Source organism: Lipotes vexillifer, unplaced genomic scaffold, assembly GCF_000442215.2.
Source record: "Lipotes vexillifer unplaced genomic scaffold, Lipotes_vexillifer_v1.1 scaffold113, whole genome shotgun sequence".
In the NCBI taxonomy this organism is placed as follows: Eukaryota; Metazoa; Chordata; class Mammalia; order Artiodactyla; family Lipotidae; genus Lipotes; species Lipotes vexillifer.
The window spans coordinates 768,078-786,658 of record NW_006792514.1 but is presented as its reverse complement, the minus strand read 5'-3'; the positions used below and the strand labels follow the sequence as shown (position 1 = coordinate 786,658).

The window sequence follows — 18,581 nt, the reverse complement described above, 5'->3', positions numbered from 1 at the left end:
ACCCCAAATATAGACATATTGTCTGCCCTGTCTTCATATGTCTGAACTGTTGTCGTTCTTGCAAACACTACTGATTGCACAGCCAGAGGAAGGTGAAAAGAGAATCTTTAAGCCAATGCATATAGAGATAAAATACTAGGATTTATGTATTTCTTGACCCTTATTTAACCTATTTCTTTATTTATATTAAGAGTAAATCTAATTCCTACTTGGTTTTCCATGTGCTGCTCTAGAATAGGCAGTGCTGCATTAATCAAGTCTGAGTTTGGGGATTGGCCAAGAGCTCAGAAAGTCCTACCACAAGTATCTTTGATTCTGCCCAGCTATGACAAATTCTAAAATTATGACATTATCATTTGAGGCTGATGCTACTGGTTCTTCAGGAGATGACTTTATAGGTTGTCAAGGACACCTTGGTTAAACCGAGACAAGAACAAAGGCCGAAGTTCTAAACCCCTAAGTTAATCTTTCTCCCAAATCCTTATTTATTTATGGATTAAGCTCTAAGAAAGCTAACTAACCAATCAATTCATTGATGAGAAAAGAGGACCACCACAAATCGCCAAAATAAGTTATATTAACTTACCATACAATGGAGAGGTGGTCTGTTGAAACCCAGGTCTTAGGCACTGCTGAACTCTAAATGGAAAGAAACAAAAATCATACTTAAGAAAAATGCACTTGTTATTCTCCAAAAGGCTTGAAATTCTTATAGGCTAATATTTAGAAACATGTAACATTAGTTTCACTATTTTATGATGCGCAGAAATTTTTAAACGATGCACTCTTGTAAAAGGTGATCCAAAAATATTAAGATACTGAATATTTCCTGCATAAAATAATTCTTTGTCATTACTTAGTCAAGCTTAAATTACCCTTTAAAATTATTAAAACATCCACAGATTACTTACTGAAGTTTACTGTCTAACTCTTCATTACTCTAATAAGAGGTTAAGTTTATGATTAATAAATCATAGTGTATATATAAATTATAATAGATATTTCAGTAATTTTAGTTCTGACTAGACTATCACTTAATAAGTTCTAAGATGTTAATTCTAATCAGGATGTGCCTGAAAGATACCTAGGCCTGAGGAGATTTTTCAAAATAAATATGCCTAATCACAAAACTATCAAATCGGACTCTTGTAAGTGGGGTCCAGACTTATTTGGAAAAAAATCCCTAGATGATTAGCACATATACTACTGGTTAGAGAGAGAAGGGCAAAAGCCTAGTAAAAAATATAACTATTTTCAGAAGGCTTCCTAACAGTGGCACAGCACCCTCCAAGAACTAGAGACTTCGATTTATACAAGGTAATGACCTCCCTGTGAACAGCATCTTACATACAATGGGGAAACATTAAGTAAATCTGAAATTATTTTTCATGTCATCTTTCTCTCTACACTGTCAAAGACACAATGAGATGCCTTCACTAGAACTGTCAAAACAGAATGAAAATAGGAAACTAACAATGCTGTATGCAAGAAAATTTAGAGGCCTAACATGCCTCTTCGTTTTTGTTTTTTTTGATAAATTTATTTATTTAATTTATTTTTTGGCTGCATTGGGTCTTTGTTGCTGCGTGTGGGCTTTCTCTAGGTGCGGCAAGTGGGGGCTACTCTTCGTTGCGGTGCACGGGCTTCTCATTGCAGTGCCTTCTCTTGTTGCGGAGCACGGGCTCTAGGCAGGCAGGCTCCAGTAGTTGTAGCATGCAGGCTCAGTAGTTGTGGCGCACGGGCTTAGTTGCTCCGAGGCATGTGGGATCTTCCTGGACCAGGGTTCAAACCCACGTCCCCTGCATTGGCAGACAGATTCTTAACCACTGCACCACCAGGGAAGACCTATGCCTCTTTAATTTAAAAAAAAAAAAGGTATTTGTAACAAAAAAAGGTATTTATAACTTCTAAGGAGTCACTGAGTCATTGTCACCATTGTACTCTGCAAATATCAATGTGTATTTGGGTTGGAGGCTCTAAAGTTGAAGGAATCTATAGATTACTTAATGAACTTATAAGCATTAGCTATCTTACTTAGGAATTGCTGCTGGCAACTTACTTTAAAAAATTAAGACAACCAGAGTTCACTGTGGTTCTAAGGTTAGATGCTCAGTAAAGAACTCACAGTAGACATCATTTATTATTAACAAGGACAAAAGCTAGTTTACTTTCATTCAGTCTAATGAATGCATCTGTGTTACAGCTGAAAAAAGGAAAGTCAACACACATTATAAAGGTAGTTGCGGGGCTTCCCTGGTGGCACAGTGGATGCAGGGGACTGCCGTGCCCCAGTCGGGGAAGATCCCACATGCCGCGCAGCGGCTGGGCCCGTGAGCCATGGCCGCTGAGCCTGTGCGTCCGGAGCCTGTGCTCTGCAACGGGAGAGGCCACAACAGCGAGAGGCCCGCGTACTGCAAAAAAAAAAAAAATTAAATTAAAAAAAAAGTAGTTGCTCATGACCTTTGTAATAAAAACTGTTAAATGTCCACCAAAATCTTCTTCCTCTTTCATAGTTAACTAGAATGCATGTCTCAGCCTCTCTTATTCTATGGTGTGACTAAGTTTTCTCTGATGGGATGTGAAAAAGAGTGATGTATGCCATTTCCAGGCCTAACTGCTCTCCTTCATGCTCTTTCCCCCTTCCTGTGGATTGAAACAGTGATGATTAGAGCAACCTCGGAAGTAAAGCATTCAAGAAGGGGGAGCCTACTATCAGCCTGGGTCCCTTAGTGAGACTCCTCAAAAACCACCCGCCACGTAAACACACACCTAGGGCAGTCATATGAGTGAAACATAAAATTCTATTGTGTTTAAGTGCCATTGCCTGCATGAGTGAATATTACAGTAGTTCAGCCTACCCTACGAATATAACTAAAGTCTCTAACTTAAACAATTTTTCTAGTCCCAATGGATTTAATGTCATCTAACTGTTCCTGAGATAATCATTAAAAAAATTACTTCTTAATAATTGTTTTTTTAAAGAGAACATACATATAGATATATAAAAGACTGTAGATTATTTGAGAGCTAAAAGCTAAGTAATTAAATATTTAAAAACTAAATAAAACTCAGATTATACAGTAACCAGCTTTGAGAAAGTTCCATAATAAGTAAAATAATATTTTCATCAGAGATAGATGCCTTGAACACAATACATTATCAAATGGATTAGAAAAGAGGGAAGCACATGTCGGCCCCCCCCCACCACACACACACCATTAAAAAGACCAAATTCTTTAAAAGCTGCAGGAAAGGGTATCAATACAGCATCAAGCTCCAGACCAAGTCTAGGAAATAAGTTATATCCAATTTTATATGACTAAAACATCTATTTTTATACTAAGGAGTTCATATTTAGAGTTTTGAGAACTTCTAGCACATATCTGCCCAAAATATTCAGCATCAAAAAACAAGATTCCTACTGATGATGATGTTTGAGAGATTTACTAATTAGTAAATTAGTACTAATTACTTCCAAAGCTATTATGGCTACATCACAACTCCTTCAGTTATAAGAAAATGGTGGATAAGAGCAGAATAGCTTAATAATTTTTGTTCTATGTATGGCAAGCATTCAGTAATACCTATTTACTGAATGAACAGCAGTAGGTGAACTGAGCAAAGGAGTATCTATTAAGAGAACAACTATGAAACAAAGAACTATCATCTAAAAAGCAAAAGGAATGCTATAAATTTTCTTTTTAGAAATTAAGTTATATTTGGAGATGACGTGTATACTGAGTTTAAAAGTTAAGCTCTTAACTAAAGACTTAAAGGTTAAACATACAAAAATAAGTCCTAAAAGGAAACCTGAACTTATTTTACAGAAGCTGTGTATCCCAGTTAAAGACCAAATACTTGATGTCCTAGCAGGGAAGAATAATTAGCAAATTAATTAATCAGAGCTCTATCTATACTATCAAAGCTAATTTTTAAATTTTAAAATCAGTAAACCTTCATTCAAGTTTAAAATTCAAGAGTATGTGAAATGTTTGATCTTCCATTACCACTGTACACAGCATACCACTGAGATACACCCGGGGCCCCTGGACTTCAGCCCATACTTTTTTATACTTAAAACTCTAATCAATGGATAGGCACTTATTTTGAACAAGAAACAATCATCTTCATAAATAAGAGTCATTTGCACAAAGTTTCTAAGATCCTTTTCACCTTCCATGGATGTAAGTATCCATGCCTCTGTCTTCTCCAAATATTCATATTCATTGTTTCATGTTCTGTCTCTCTCACATACACATACACATGCACACTTGCATACACACAGTATACCAGACCAACTCAGGAATCATTTCTAACCGATTACATATCATTTCTCCTTTCATGCTCCACTGTGTCCATCATGTTACTACTTTAGTAGAATCTTTAAAAAGATTACCACAACAGATAAGGCACTGGTATGATGGCTTAATTTTGGTAGAAAAGTCAGTCCTGAACGAACTTGGTAATCCCGGAATCCTCCAGCTACAGACAGTGTGGTTAAATTTATGTGTCTAGCATTCAGAATCCAATAGTTGTTCACAGTCATATAAAAATCTGGTGGGAAATAAAAAAGACATACATTAAAAATCAGCAACCATGCTCTGCAACAATAACCCATCTATAATACTAATATTAAACTGAATTTCTGTTTAAGCCATCTGAATTGTCTATAAGCAATGCCATCCACATTTCTCTATTTTGGGTAAAGTCAGTATCTTTACACATACTCTACTTTCCCCATCAGAATACAAATACTAAGAGTTAGTAAAGGTATCAATAAAGAAAAAAGATAACCCAATTTTATTAGCTTTGACAAGTCCATAGCAAACAGGTCTCTACATTCCACAAGGATGCTGCTTGTTTATGAGCCACATAGTATAGAAAGAAACCCCCAAAATTATTCCAAAGATATAAGTTTACTATACTAAGGAGTTATATCAATAGATCTTCCTAATCATGGCTGTGTCCCTGCTTATAAGGGCTTAACAACTCTCTACTGCAGCCACTGTAGTACTGGTGACGAAACAAAGTACTATTTAAGTTCTTAAAATACAATCTATCAGGACAGTAACAGTCACATTAGGCTTGGGACTCTCCGCTCTGGAAAATCTGGTGCTTAAGAAGATTCTATCCATTTACTGTAACAAGTGGTGCAGACAATTTTTCCACTTTGTCTATGGAAGATGAGAAAAATTTAGTGTCGAAGATCTGAGGCCAGGGCAGGGGAGTTCTCATTTCCTAGTCTGATTATCAAAACTTACTGCATTTTTTATCCTGGCATTTGATCCCATTGATGGCTTTTAACATTTTGGAACAGCAAACTCTTCTCATTAAAGATCTCAGTAGTATTCACTTAGATTGAGACAAAGCAGACCCATTCCTATTATCTCCAGGGCTTGGGATAAGAGTTCCAATGAGGTATACATGCCATATGTCTAAATACTTAAAAGTAAAAATTCCAGCTAACAAACTTAAATCAAATGTATTTTCTCTGCCTACCTTGACAAATATATCATTGAAATAACCTGGAAGGCCAGGTTCAAATTAAGAATTCTAGGACACCTCAGAGTTGGAAACTGGATTATGGCAGCATAGGGAGAGCATATCTCTGGCCACAGATTGCTGTGGAGATCTGCAGCAAAGGGGGAACAGATCACTGTGCTCTCTTCTTCTTCCCATCCACATTCCATCCTGCATCAGAAAGACCTCCTGTGCACATCAAAATTCTGTCTGTACGTCATGCAGAGCCACCCCTTGGCCGTAACTCAAGCTCAGGATTCTATATACCTGTCCTCAGGACAGATCCAAGTAAGAGGCTAAGGCAGTGGGCTTCAGGCATATGGGCAAGAAAAGTCTGAAGGACTGGCTACCTGGATCATAGTCCAGAAGTAAAGGTACAGCCTGTAAGTGGGGAGCCTGCTTGGCCTGTACACTCCACACCCTGTGGGGGATGGCAACACGAGAGCAGGGCCCTCTGAAGTACAGAGCTCAGTGCAAGGCTTCCTTTCCCCTATTTAAGGACAGTATTTCCACCAAGTATAAATAGGGAATCTACTTCTGGAGGTCATATGGGTCTCCTAAAAACTTAAAATCCACCCTTGAACTTTTGTTTTTTTGTTCTAATTATGGCTTAATGCAATAAAAAATAAATACAGAATAAAAGGCATAGAAGCTTGCTAATTACTGGAGAGGCTCCCTGACCCTAAGAAGCACTTTCAGCCTAAGCCATTTAGAGACAGACCATCACTATCCTTCAAAAACAGTAAACCTGACTCTCTTGACAGTTCTTTGCTCAAAGAGATTTTTTAAATGCATTTTGAGTAATTATAATTTAACCTGCATGGCTCATCTACATATACCACATAAAATACAGTAAGGGAAAGAATTCTCAATTGTGATGACAAGTATTATGACTTGTCTATACCTTTAATTTTTTCTTAAACCTATTATAAATAATAATTTATAATTATTAGAATCAGTAAAGCATATTTAACCAACTTCAATAATAAAACTAAAAATTTTTATTAGAAGAGTTCTACAGGCAAAGTTTTAAATGTAATAAGGAAAAAAATCAAACTTCTCTTTAAGTGCTACTGCACCAGATATTCCAGCAAGTAAGTTACTCCTTGGCAATGTTATGTTAAGATGGGTGCTTTGGAAAACTACTTTGGTTTGGAGTCACTAGGGTATATGTCTCACTTATCTGTAAACAAAATTTTCACCACAATTAAGATAATGCAAATTTTTATAGGGTAAGAAGTTGTGTAAATTTACTGATTAGGAAAAATAATTATTTCTTTCTAAAGATTTTCTACTACACATACAGCATTCCAAAAAGCAGTGAAGATAATACTTGACTTTCTTTAATAAAAAGTTGAGATAGTAGGCATTTAATTCTTATTCTGTGACATTATCACTATTTAATTAGATGACAACAATCATAAACTTCTACTGTTCACTCAAAATTCCCTGCAACATTACAGTATTATCCATAATTTTATTTCCTCTGTTATCATAATGTAACTCAGTTCAGAGGCAGCATACGTAAATGGTAAAAGCACAGGCCCAGAAACAAGCTTGCTGGAGTCAAATACCAGCTCCACTATTTTCTTTGGGCAAGAACTTTATATCTTGGCCTCTTTTTTCTGTCCATGAACATGGCAATAACAATGGTACCTACCTCAAAAAACTGCCATAAGGATCAAATGATACAATAAGCATGTAAAGTTCTTACCACAATAACCAAAATATAATAAGAGCTCTATAAAGATTAGCAATCCTACCTTACCTCATCATATAAAGTGTTAGCAGACCTATTTATTTAAAAAAAAAACAAGGCATTTCTACTATTTTACTTAAATATAAGGTTATTTTGAATGAAGTACCCAGAGGAGTTAACAAAAAAAAGGAAGTATAAACACACTTTAAGAGACCAAGAGTCATCCTCAAGAATAACTAAAATGCAGCTAAGGTGCCTAGGGGTTATAAGACGCATGTTTTCCATGTTAAGATGCAAAAGGGAGAGAAAATTAACAGCAGTTTCAGTTATGAGCCTAAGTTGAAAGTCACTAAAAGAGATGCTCAGAATTGGAGGTGCTGATTTAAACCTAAGCTGCTTCACACATGGATAAACCTGTAGTATACTCTAAAGGGAGTAGTAGCTGCAAGGATCTGTTTAATCCTAAACAACAATGGGGAGGTCAGTTAGTGTTTATGTAACAGTACTCACCTGTAATGAAACGATCTAACGGCATCACAGGAGCAACATGAGGTGTTGCTTGTGTAATAAGAAGATTGATCAGATCCTGCTTAAAATTTTTCAACGTAAGCAATGCTCTTGCAACAAGGCCACCCATAGAATGACCAATTATTGCCACACTTTTTGGAGCAAATTCTTGACCCTATTTAAAAAATCACCAAGGCAGGATTAAGGATTAATATCATAATAAATATACTAAATACTTCTCTCTACATATGAGCAATTTCATAGAAAAAAGAAAATTAAACTATTTATATAACCTCCCATAATAAGAGACAGAAATACATTTTCATATATTTGTAATTAGTGTATACATATTTTGTGTTTTGCAAACATTTTTAACAGCTAGGCTTTGGTTTTCTGAACCAAAATCAGAACACTTGGTCTAGCAAATCATGTTTTTACCATTTGTTATACTGTATGTAAGAGGTGTAATTATATTTGGTGTATACCAGAATATTAGATTTCATAGGATATATAAAGTCAAATCATTTATTTGAAAATGGAAATAGCACAAAAAAGCCAGAACAGTTACAACTGCCACAGCAATATACTACCTCATCATGTTGATATACCCTATCTCATCAAATTCTTTCTCTATTGTGTGCCTGGGTTTAAAAAGAAGCCAGCATTCCACAACATCTATTCACTGACAATTACATATTTTATTTTTAAAATGTTTTTCTTTTTAAAAAATCTTTTGTCTCCACATAGTACCCTCAGTTCTACTACCAAACTTCTCCTCATCACCCTCCACGCTGATCCTTCATCTATGCCTCTTCTCCTGTTACTATGAATAAACTGGGCCTTGTGCAGAAGAGTTAAGAGAATAGGCCTGATACTGCTTTCCTTAGAACAGACGGCATTCAAGGTTGGCTCTGGGCTACAGTATGGGACCATAGATTTTGGGAGGGTTCTCATCATTCCTAAATGATAAGAATAGCTCGTTGTTCTAGAACTGTTTTGTAAACCACATGGTTTATGTTGAACACCTTCATCCTTCTGGTAGGGATTTTGGTACATGGAAGGCAGAGGCACAGGGTGTCTAGGTGACCAGCCCTCAATAAAAAACCTTAGCCACTGGGTCTCTAATGAGCTTCTCTCGTAGATGACATTTCATACATGTCACAATCGTTGCTGTAAGAATTAGACACATCCAGTGTGACTTTCCTGCAAGAGAACACTGGGAAGCTTGCACCTGGTTTCTCTGGACTTCACCCCATGTACCTTTTCCCTTTGCTGATTTTGCTTTCACGGTAATCAATCATAACCATGAGTACAACTATATGCTGAGTCCTGTGAGTCCTCCTGGAGAACATGGTTTTGGTGATCCCCAATACATATCTGATCATAGCAAAAGCCAAACCCTACATATGTGCTCTGAAACCTATTCCCTTTGGCCTTCTCAAGTACAATAACATCACTCTGGCAATTCTTCTCACTTTCTTCTTGCATCACTGTTTCTCCCTCTCTACTAGATCATTCTCACTAGTATATAAATATACTGTTACTCTCCCTTAAAAAATAGAAACAACTCTCTTTTTGCTTCTACTTTTCCTTAGTGACCACATCTTTCTCTATATACCTCTTTACAGTACAACTCTTCAAAAACAGTTGTCTACACAGTACTCGCTGTCTCCAATTTCTCATACACCCTTAAACCCACTCTGATCAGGCTTCTCCCCAACACTTTTTAAAAACTGCTCTTATCTGGTCACCAAGGAATCTAATGATCAGTTCTCAATCCTCCTCTTTCTTGACCTATCAATGGCATTTGACATAGATGATCACTTCTTCCTCTTTGAAATGCTTTGCTTGGTTTTCTTGACAAGATACTCTTCTGGTTCTCCCGTTACCTCACTGACTGCTCCTTTTTAGTCTCTTTCTGGTTCCTTCTTATCTCCCCTCATCTCTTAATACTGGTGTGACTCAGATCTCAGTCCTTAGATCTCTTCTTTCACATCTTGAATCCATTAGTGATCTCATGGCTCTATCAAATGCTGTCAACCTTCAAGTTATTATCTCCAGACGGGACCTCTCCTCAACTCTAACCTTAAATTCCAATTGCATGCTAGCTACACTTGGGATGTCTAGTATGTACCTTAAATCGAACCTGTCTAGAACTGAACTCTTAATACCCTTCAAATCTGTTCCTCCTACATTTCCCCCCATCCTGGTTAATGATAATTCAATCCTTTTAGTTTTTCTAGTTTGGGTCCTTCACTCTTTTCTCTCACATTACCCCTCCATACCTGATGTGCCAGCAAATCCTGTTGCCTTTAAGATTTACACGAATCTGACCATTTCTTATCACCTCCACTGCTATCAACTTGATCCAAATCACAATTATTTGTCTGAATTACTGCAACAGCTTCCTAACTGGTCTCTCTGCTTCTACCTTTACATCCCTTCAGTTTATGCTCAAGAGCATAACGAATGACACTTTTAAAACCTAAAAGAGAACATGTCATCCTTTTGTTCAAAAACCTCTTCAGTGGCTTTCCATATCATTTAAAATAAAAGGCAAAATTCTTAAAATTCCTACAAGGCTCTATAATCTGCCTCCTCCCAACCCCCCACCCCAAACTCTCCTTCTACTAACTCACTGTCTGTTCCAGTCATACCAGATTCCTTGTTTTTCTTCAAATACAGTTCACATGTGTTTGCCTCATATATTTGTTTCCTCTGCCTAGAGTACTTTCCCCAGATATCTAAATGGGCTACTCCCTCATGTCCTTAATTTGTATTAAACTGTCTGGAGGTCTTCACTGGGTACCCTTATTTATAATTGCAGTCTTCTACCCTCAACTCCCTATCTCCTTTTCCTGTTTTATTTTTCTTCCTGGCATTTTTCACCATATAAGATAGTATGTATTTTTCTTATTTATGATGTTTACTGTCTGCCTCTCCCTATTAGAACATAAGGTTCATGAGGGCTTGGACTTCTGTTTTATTCATTCTTATATTTGCATGCAGACTCATATGATGAATGAATGTGGTTTTCTCTACCTAAAATGTCCTCTCACTTTCCCACACCCAAACCGTATCCATTCAACAAGATTCAGTTGTCTCTAACCCCTACTGTACTTGCTTGTAATAGAAATATTACTCTCTAAAAGCCTCAATTTAAAGAAAGTTTGTTTTATTATAAATTTAGTATTTGTTAGAGAAAACATGACAACAAAAAATAGAGAAGGAAAACAAACTACCTAGTATATAACATTAAAGACATGATTGTTTATTGTGAAAGTCATTTATGGAAATAATTCTCATTTTGTAATCACATCTTATTTATCTTATCCAATAAATACCAGATACATTAAAAAGTCCTGTTTCATCCTATGGCTTGTTTCATTCTATAATCAGTGTAGATTTAAGCTAAAAAATACTTGCTGTTGAAGTAATTTTAAAATGCTGGCTTATGCAAAGAATCATGATGCCTAAATTTCATTTTCAGGATACACAGGAATACCAATGCCTGGATTACTGTAGCTTTATAGGTAAGTCTTGAATCAGGCAGTGCATGTCCTCCAACTTTGTTCTTTTTCAAGACTGGTCTTTTTGATTCTTTCCACATAAGCTCATCAGTTTTTTAAAAAAACAACTGCCGGTATTTGATTTGTATTGCATTAAATCTACTGGTCTGTTTAGGGAGAATTTACATCTTAATCTTGACTCTTCTAATCCATAAAGCTGGTCTGTTAATTTATTTTGGATTTCTTTAATTTCTATCAGCAAGGTTTGCAGTTTTCAGTGAACAGATCTTGCACATCTTTCATTAAATTTATCCGTAAGAATTTATCCTGTATACTACTGTAAATGCATTTCAAAATTTCACCTTCCATTTGCCCATTGACTTTTTTTTTTTTTTTTTTTTTTTGTCCATTGACTTTTGAATATTGACCATTTACCTGAGACTTTGTTAAATTCACTTACGGATTCTAAAAATTTTCTGTAAATTCCTTTAAATGTTTCTGTATACTTATGTCATCTGTGATTACAGATAGTTTTAATTCTTCCTTTTTAATCTTTATTAATTTTATTTCCTTTCTGGCCTTATTGCACTAGCTAGGACTTCTGTACAATGTTGAATAGGGATGGTGGGAGGAGAGAGAAACTGAAAAATGAAGGAAGGAAAAAACCGTCTGTATACAACATTAAAGATGTTTGATTATTTATTGTGAATAACATTTATGGAAATCTCATTTTATGATCACATTGTATTTATCTTATCCAGCAAAATCGATACATAAATGGTCCTTAACTTAATACAGCTTGTTTCCTCCCATAATACTATGCATATGCATGATACTCGCAATTCCTCAGCTTGAGGAAGTTTGCTTCCATTCCTACTGTGCTGAGTTTTATGTTCTTTTTCCTTAAATTATGAATGGGTGCTGAATGTAGTCAAATGAGTTTTCTTCATCTATTTAGATGATCCTATAATGAATTACATTGATTGATTCTTGAATATTAAACAACTTTGCATTCTTGGGATAAATCCTACTTCGTTATAATGTATTATACTTTAAAATACTGCTGGATTTGATAGCCTAATTTTTTGTTTAGAATTCCAAAAAAAATTTTTGGGCCATACTGTGCGGCATATGGGATCTTAGTTCCCCAACCAGGGAGTGAATCCGCGCCCCCTACATTGGAAGGCAGAGTCTTAACCACTTCCCCACCAGGGAAGTCCCTTTTTTTGTTGTTTTCTTTTTTGTTTTGGTTTAGAATTTTATATCTATGTTTATGAGGGATATGAGGTCTTAATTTTCTTTTCAAACAACTGTCACTCATTGTCTGATTTTGACAGTCAGGGTTTACTGGTTTCTTAAATGAAGTGTTGTTGTCTTCTTATTTTCTGAGTTTGTGTAAGATGGGTATTATTTCCTCTTTAAATGTTTGAAAGAATTCGCCACTGAAGTCATTTAGCTCTAGGTTTTTCTTGGCAGTAAGATTTTTAATTACAAATTCAAAAAAATTCTAAACAGATACAGAGCTAGTCAGACATTGTTTCTTCTTGTACCTGTTTTGTAATTTATGTTTCAAGGGATTTGTGCATTTCATCTGAGTTGTCAAATTTATTGACATAAAATCTTTCCTAACATTCCTTTAATAGCTTCTTAGTATCTGTAGGCGCTGTAGAGATGTCCTCTCTTTTATTCTTGATATTGTTAATTTGTGTCCCCTCCTTTCTTTTCTTAATAAGTCTATGGGTTTATCGATTTTACACATCTTTTCAAAGAATCAGCCATTGGTATCAATTTTTCTCCACTGTTTGACTGTTTTCTACTTAGCTGATTTCCATTCTCATCTTTATCGTTACTTTATTTCTACTTACTTTGAGTTTACTTTGTTCCTTTCTCTAGCTTCTTAAGTTGGAAGGTTAGATGATTGCTTTTAAAGCTTGTTCTTTTCTAATAAAAGCACTTATTTATTTATTTTTATAATTTTATTTATTTGTTTTTGGCTGTGTTGGGTCTTCACTGCTGTGCGCGGGCTTCCTCTAGTTGTAGCAAGCGGGGGTTACTCTTTGTTACGGTGGGCGGGCTTCTCATTGCAGTGGCTTTTCTTGTTGCGGAGCACAGGCTCTAGGCATGTGGGCTCAGGAGTTGTGGCTCGCAGGCTCTAGAGCACAGGCTCAGTAGTTGTGGCACACAGGCTTAGTTGCTCCACAGCATGTGGGATCTTCCCGGACCAGGGATTGAACCCATGTCCCCTGCACTGGCAGGCAGATTCTTAACGACTACGCCACTAGGGAAGTCCCTAATAAAAGCATTTAAAACTATATTTCTTCTAACTACTACTTTAATCTTACAAATTCTGATGATGTGTTTTCATTTTAATTCAATTCAAAACACTTTCAAATTTTACCTGTGATTTTCTGTTTGACCTCTGAGTTATCTAGAAGTCATTTCCAAATATTTGAGGATTTTCCAGATATCTTTTTCTTGTTGATTTCTAATTTAATTCTGCTATATTCATAAAATAAACTCTGTATGATTTCAATCCTCTGAAATTGAGACTTGTTTTACGGCTTAGCATATGGCATACCTTAGTAGATGTTCCATGTGCATTTAAAAAGAACACAGTTTGTACAGTTGTTGGGTGTGTTCTATAAATGTCAACAGGTTAAGCTGGTTAACAGTGTTCAAATCTTCTATACTTTACTGATTTTCTAGTTATTTCCTCAATTACTGAGAGAGGATTGTTGAAATTGTCAACTCTAAATGTGGATTTACCTATTTTTCCCTTTAGTTCGTTAGATTCTGCTTCATGAATTTGGAAGCTGTTATTAGGTGCACACTCACTTCAGATTCTTTTGCCTTGTTGATGAGATGACTCTTATTATCATGAAATGTCCCTCTTTATCCCTGTAACATCATTTGTCCTAGAATCTACACTAAGATAGCCGTGCCAGCTTTCATACGATCTGTGTTTCTATGCATATTTTTTCCATTCTTTAATTTTAACCTATTAGGATCTTGACATTTAAAGTGGCTTTTGCTTTCTAGTATCCAGATTAGCATATAGTTGGGTGGGTCTTGCTTTTTTGGTCCAGTCTGACAAGATCTTTCTTTTAATTGGAGTGTTTAATCCATCTACAATTAGTGTGATTACTGATACAGTTGCATTGAATTCTATCACTGTGCCATCTGTCTTCTGTTTGTCTCATCTGTCTTCCTGTTCTTTCCTCCTTTCAGATTGAATACAGGCACACCTCATTGTACTGTGCTTCACTTTATTGTACCTCACTGATACTGCATTTTTTACAAATCAAAGGTTTGTGGCAACTCTGCACTGAGCAATCTATCGGTGCCATTTTCTAACAGTATTTGCTCACTTTGTCTCTATGTCACATTTTTGGTAATTCTCACAATATTTCCAACTTTTCCATTATTATTTTATTTGTTACGGTGAGCTGTGTGATCCGTGATCTCTAATGTTACTACTACAACTTGATGAAGGCTCAAATGATGGTCAGCATTTTTTAGCAATACTTTAAAATTCAGGTATGTACATTTTTTTAGACATAATGCTATTGCACACTTAATAGACTATGGTATAGTGTAAACGTAAGTTTTATATGCAATGGGAAACCAAAGATTCATGAGACTTGCTTTACTGTGACATCTTTTTTTTAACATCTTTATTAGAGTATAATTGCTTTACAATGGTGTGTTAGTTTCTGCTGTATAACAAAGTGAATCAGCTATATGTATACATATAGCCCCATATCCCCTCCCTCTTGTGTCTCCCTCCCACCCTCCCTATCCCAGCCCTCTAGGTGGTCACAAAGCACTGAGCTGATCTCCCTGTGCTATGCAGCTGCTTCCCACTAGCTATCTATTTTACACTTGGTAGTGTATATATGTCAACGCTACTCTCTCACTTCGTCCCAGCTTACCCTTCCCCCTCCCTGTGTCCTCAAGTCCATTCTCTACATCTGCGCCCTTATTTCTGTCCTGCCCCAAGGTTCTTCAGAACCTTTTTCTTTTTTTTAGATTCCATATATATGTGTTAGCATACGGTATTTGTTTTTCTTTCTGACTTAGTTCACTCTGTATGACAGACTCTAGGCCCATCCACCTCACTACAAATGACTCAATTTCGTTTCTTTTTATGGCTGAGTAATATTCCATTGTATATATGTGCCACATCTTCTTTATCCATTCATCTGTCGATGGACACTTAGGTTGCTTCCATGTCCTGGCTATTGTAAATAGTGCTGCAGTGAACATTGTGGTACATGACTCTTTTTGAATTATGGTTTTCTCAGGGTATACGCCCAGTAGTGGGATTGCTGGGTCGTATGGTAGTTCTATTTTTAGTTTTTTAAGGAAACTCCACACTGTTCTCCATAGTGGCTGTATCAATTTACATTCCCACCAACAGTGCAAGAGGGTTCCCTTTTCTCCACACCCTCTCCAGCATTTATTGTTTGTAGATTTTTTGATGATGGCCATTCTGACCAGTGTGAGATGATACCTCATTGTAGTTTTGATTTGCATTTCTCTAATGATTAGTGATACTGAGATCACTTCATGTGTTTGTGGGCAATCTGTATATCTTCTTTGGAGAAATGTCTATTTAGATCTTCTGCCCATTTTTGGATTGGGTTGTTTGTTTTTTGATATTGAGCTGCATGAGCTGCTTGTATATTTTGGAGATTAATCCTTTGTCAGTCGCTTTGTTTACAAATATCTTCTCCCATTCTGAGGGTTGTCTTTTTGTCTTGTTTATAGTTTCCTTTGCTGTGCAAAAGCTTTTAAGTTTCATTAAGTCCCATTTGTTCATTTTTAAAATTTCCATTTCTCTAGAAGGTGGGTCAAGAAGGATCTTACTGTGATTTATGTCAAAGAGTGTTCTTCCTATGTTTTCCTCTAAGAGTTTTATAGTGTCTGGCCTTATATTTAGGTCTTATCTGCTTTATTACAGCAGTATGGAACCGAACCCACAATATCTCTGAGGTATACCTGTATTTCTCCTCCATTTGCTCTTTAGCTACATTTGCTTTTTTGTTGTTGTTACTCTAGAAATTACAATACACAGCCTTAACTTATCTACCAGAATTAATATTATACTTCTTACTGCAGTGGAATAATTCTATTTACTCCTCTTCCCATCCTTTTCACCATTAGTATATATTTTCCTTCTAAATAAATTATAAACCTCATAAGGAATTCATTACTGAAAATAAACTTTTTAACCTTTTAATTATGAACCAATTAGAGAAAAGTTGGAAAAATAGCACAGAGTTCCCATATACCTCTCACCCAGTTTCCCGCAATGTTAACATTTAATATAACCATACTACAATTATCAAAATCAAGAAATTAACATTGGTGCAGCAACAGAATTGACTGCAGACCTAATCTAAGTTTTACCAGTTTTCCCACTAATGTACTTTTTCTATTTCAGGGTTCCATCCAGCATCCCACCTTGCATTTATTGTTATTTCTCCTTAGTCTCCTCTAATCCGTGACAGTTCTTCAGTCTTTCCTCATTTTTTATGACCTTGATGCTTTTGAAGAGTACTGGTTAGTTATTTCATAGCATGTCTCTCGATTTCGGTTTGTCTGAAGTTTTCCTGTGATTCGAATGAGGTTATGCATTTTTGACAATAATGCCACAGAAACTATGGTGCGTCATGTCAGGAGATTCATGATATCAATATGTCTTATTACTGGTAATGTCAATCTTGGTTAAGATGATGTCTACCAGGTTTCTTATTGTGAAGTTCTTTCCCTTTGTAGGTAATAAATATTTTAGAAAAGATACTGTGAAACCATGTGAATATCCTTTTCCTCCTCAAACTTTCACCTACTGATTTTAGCACCCATGATGAATCTTGTCTGTAGCAATTATTACGGTGCCGTTCACCTAACGGGCATTGTTTATTTCCCTCTTTCCTTCTACTAATCACAAAACTGCCAGTTTTTGTTACTCTGACGATGTCTTCATTTTGCCCTCATTTTTGCTAGATATACAGTTTTAAGTTGAGAGTCCCTTCCCACCCCATCATCCTCCACAAACCTTTAAGATGCTGTTCTATTGTTTTGGGCTTTCATTATTTCTCATGGAGACCAGCGAAAATTTTTATTGTTTTACCTGTAGGTAAAGAGTCTTTTTTTCTCTGGCTGCTTTTAAGATTTTCTCTTTACTTTGGTTTTGAACAATTTGACTAGGATAAACTTGGGTGTGATTCTGTGTTTATCCTGCTTGACATTCATTGACCTTCTGGATCTGTCAGTTGAAAATTTTAATCAGAATTGTAAATTTGGGGCCTTTAGTTCTTTGAATATTATCTTTCTTTTTAAATAAATTTATTTATTTATTTATTTATTTATTTATTTTTGGCTGTGTTGGGTCTTCGTTTCTGTGCAAGGGCTTTCTCTAGTTGCGGCAAGCGGGGGCCACTCTTCATCGCGGTGCGCGGGCCTCTCACTGTCACGGCCTCTCTTGTTGCGGAGCACAGGCTCCAGACACACAGGCTCAGTAGTTATGGCTCACGGGCCTACTTGCTCCGTGGTATGTGGGATCTTCCCGGACCAGGGCTCGAACCCGTGTCCCCTGCATTGGCAGGCAGACTCTCAACCACTGTGCCACCAGGGACGCCCAAGTTCTTTGAATATTTTTTCCTCTTATACTTCTCGCTCTTCTTCTTCTGGGGTTCCAGTTATGTATGTGAAAGCTCTATTCCTAAATCGTGTCTTTCCTTGGGTCTCAAATGAATGCCCAATGTTCAGATAAGTCTTTCTAACTAGCTGGTCAGAACTCCTGGGCACCAAGTGGCCTCTCAAATCTCAATTCAACCCACAATTCCCCATGAGCTGTTTTTGCCAGGACTTGCACAATGGTATACCAAGGGAGGAAATGACTTATCCTAGTAGGTAGTAGAATTATCCCTGACGCTGTTTAGAATTGCTGGCACAGATGAATTTGAGTCTGTTGTACTGCTCTTTTAAATTTCTCTAGGGACACGTATTGCCCCTTATTCCTTGCGCCTGAAGCAGACATACCCCACCACTTCCTCCTTGGTATGCTACTGCCTTGTAGCCTCTTGCCCTGTGCATACGTAGCATAGCACTCAAAGACTGAAAGACTCAAATTTCTAGAGCTCCCGTCTCTGCCTAATTCTCTTCTTTCTCCTACCTGACCACAAATCTAGCCATTTCAGTAGTCCCAAATTCCAATCTCTGCCTTCTTCAGCTTAGTGATATCAATTTGCTGTTCTTGACCTCTAAAAATTTACCCCATGGTCTGGAAAATGCTTTCAGGCAGAAAGCTGGGCACTCACGGAGCTCACCTCACATGTTTC

At 36.6% G+C, this 18,581-nt stretch overlaps 1 protein-coding gene across 1 annotated transcript in view; it reads right to left on the bottom strand.

Moving 5' to 3' along the window:
- Positions 1–18,581, bottom strand: part of PGAP1 (post-GPI attachment to proteins inositol deacylase 1) — a 73,474-nt gene that overhangs the window by 37,915 nt on the left and 16,978 nt on the right. The window contains exons 4-6 of the mRNA XM_007465703.1: positions 7,730–7,901; positions 4,397–4,554; positions 587–639 (exon numbers count right to left, since the gene is read on the bottom strand). Coding sequence (XP_007465765.1) covers positions 587–639; positions 4,397–4,554; positions 7,730–7,901 — 383 coding nt within the window. The remainder of the gene's footprint in view (positions 1–586; positions 640–4,396; positions 4,555–7,729; positions 7,902–18,581) is intronic.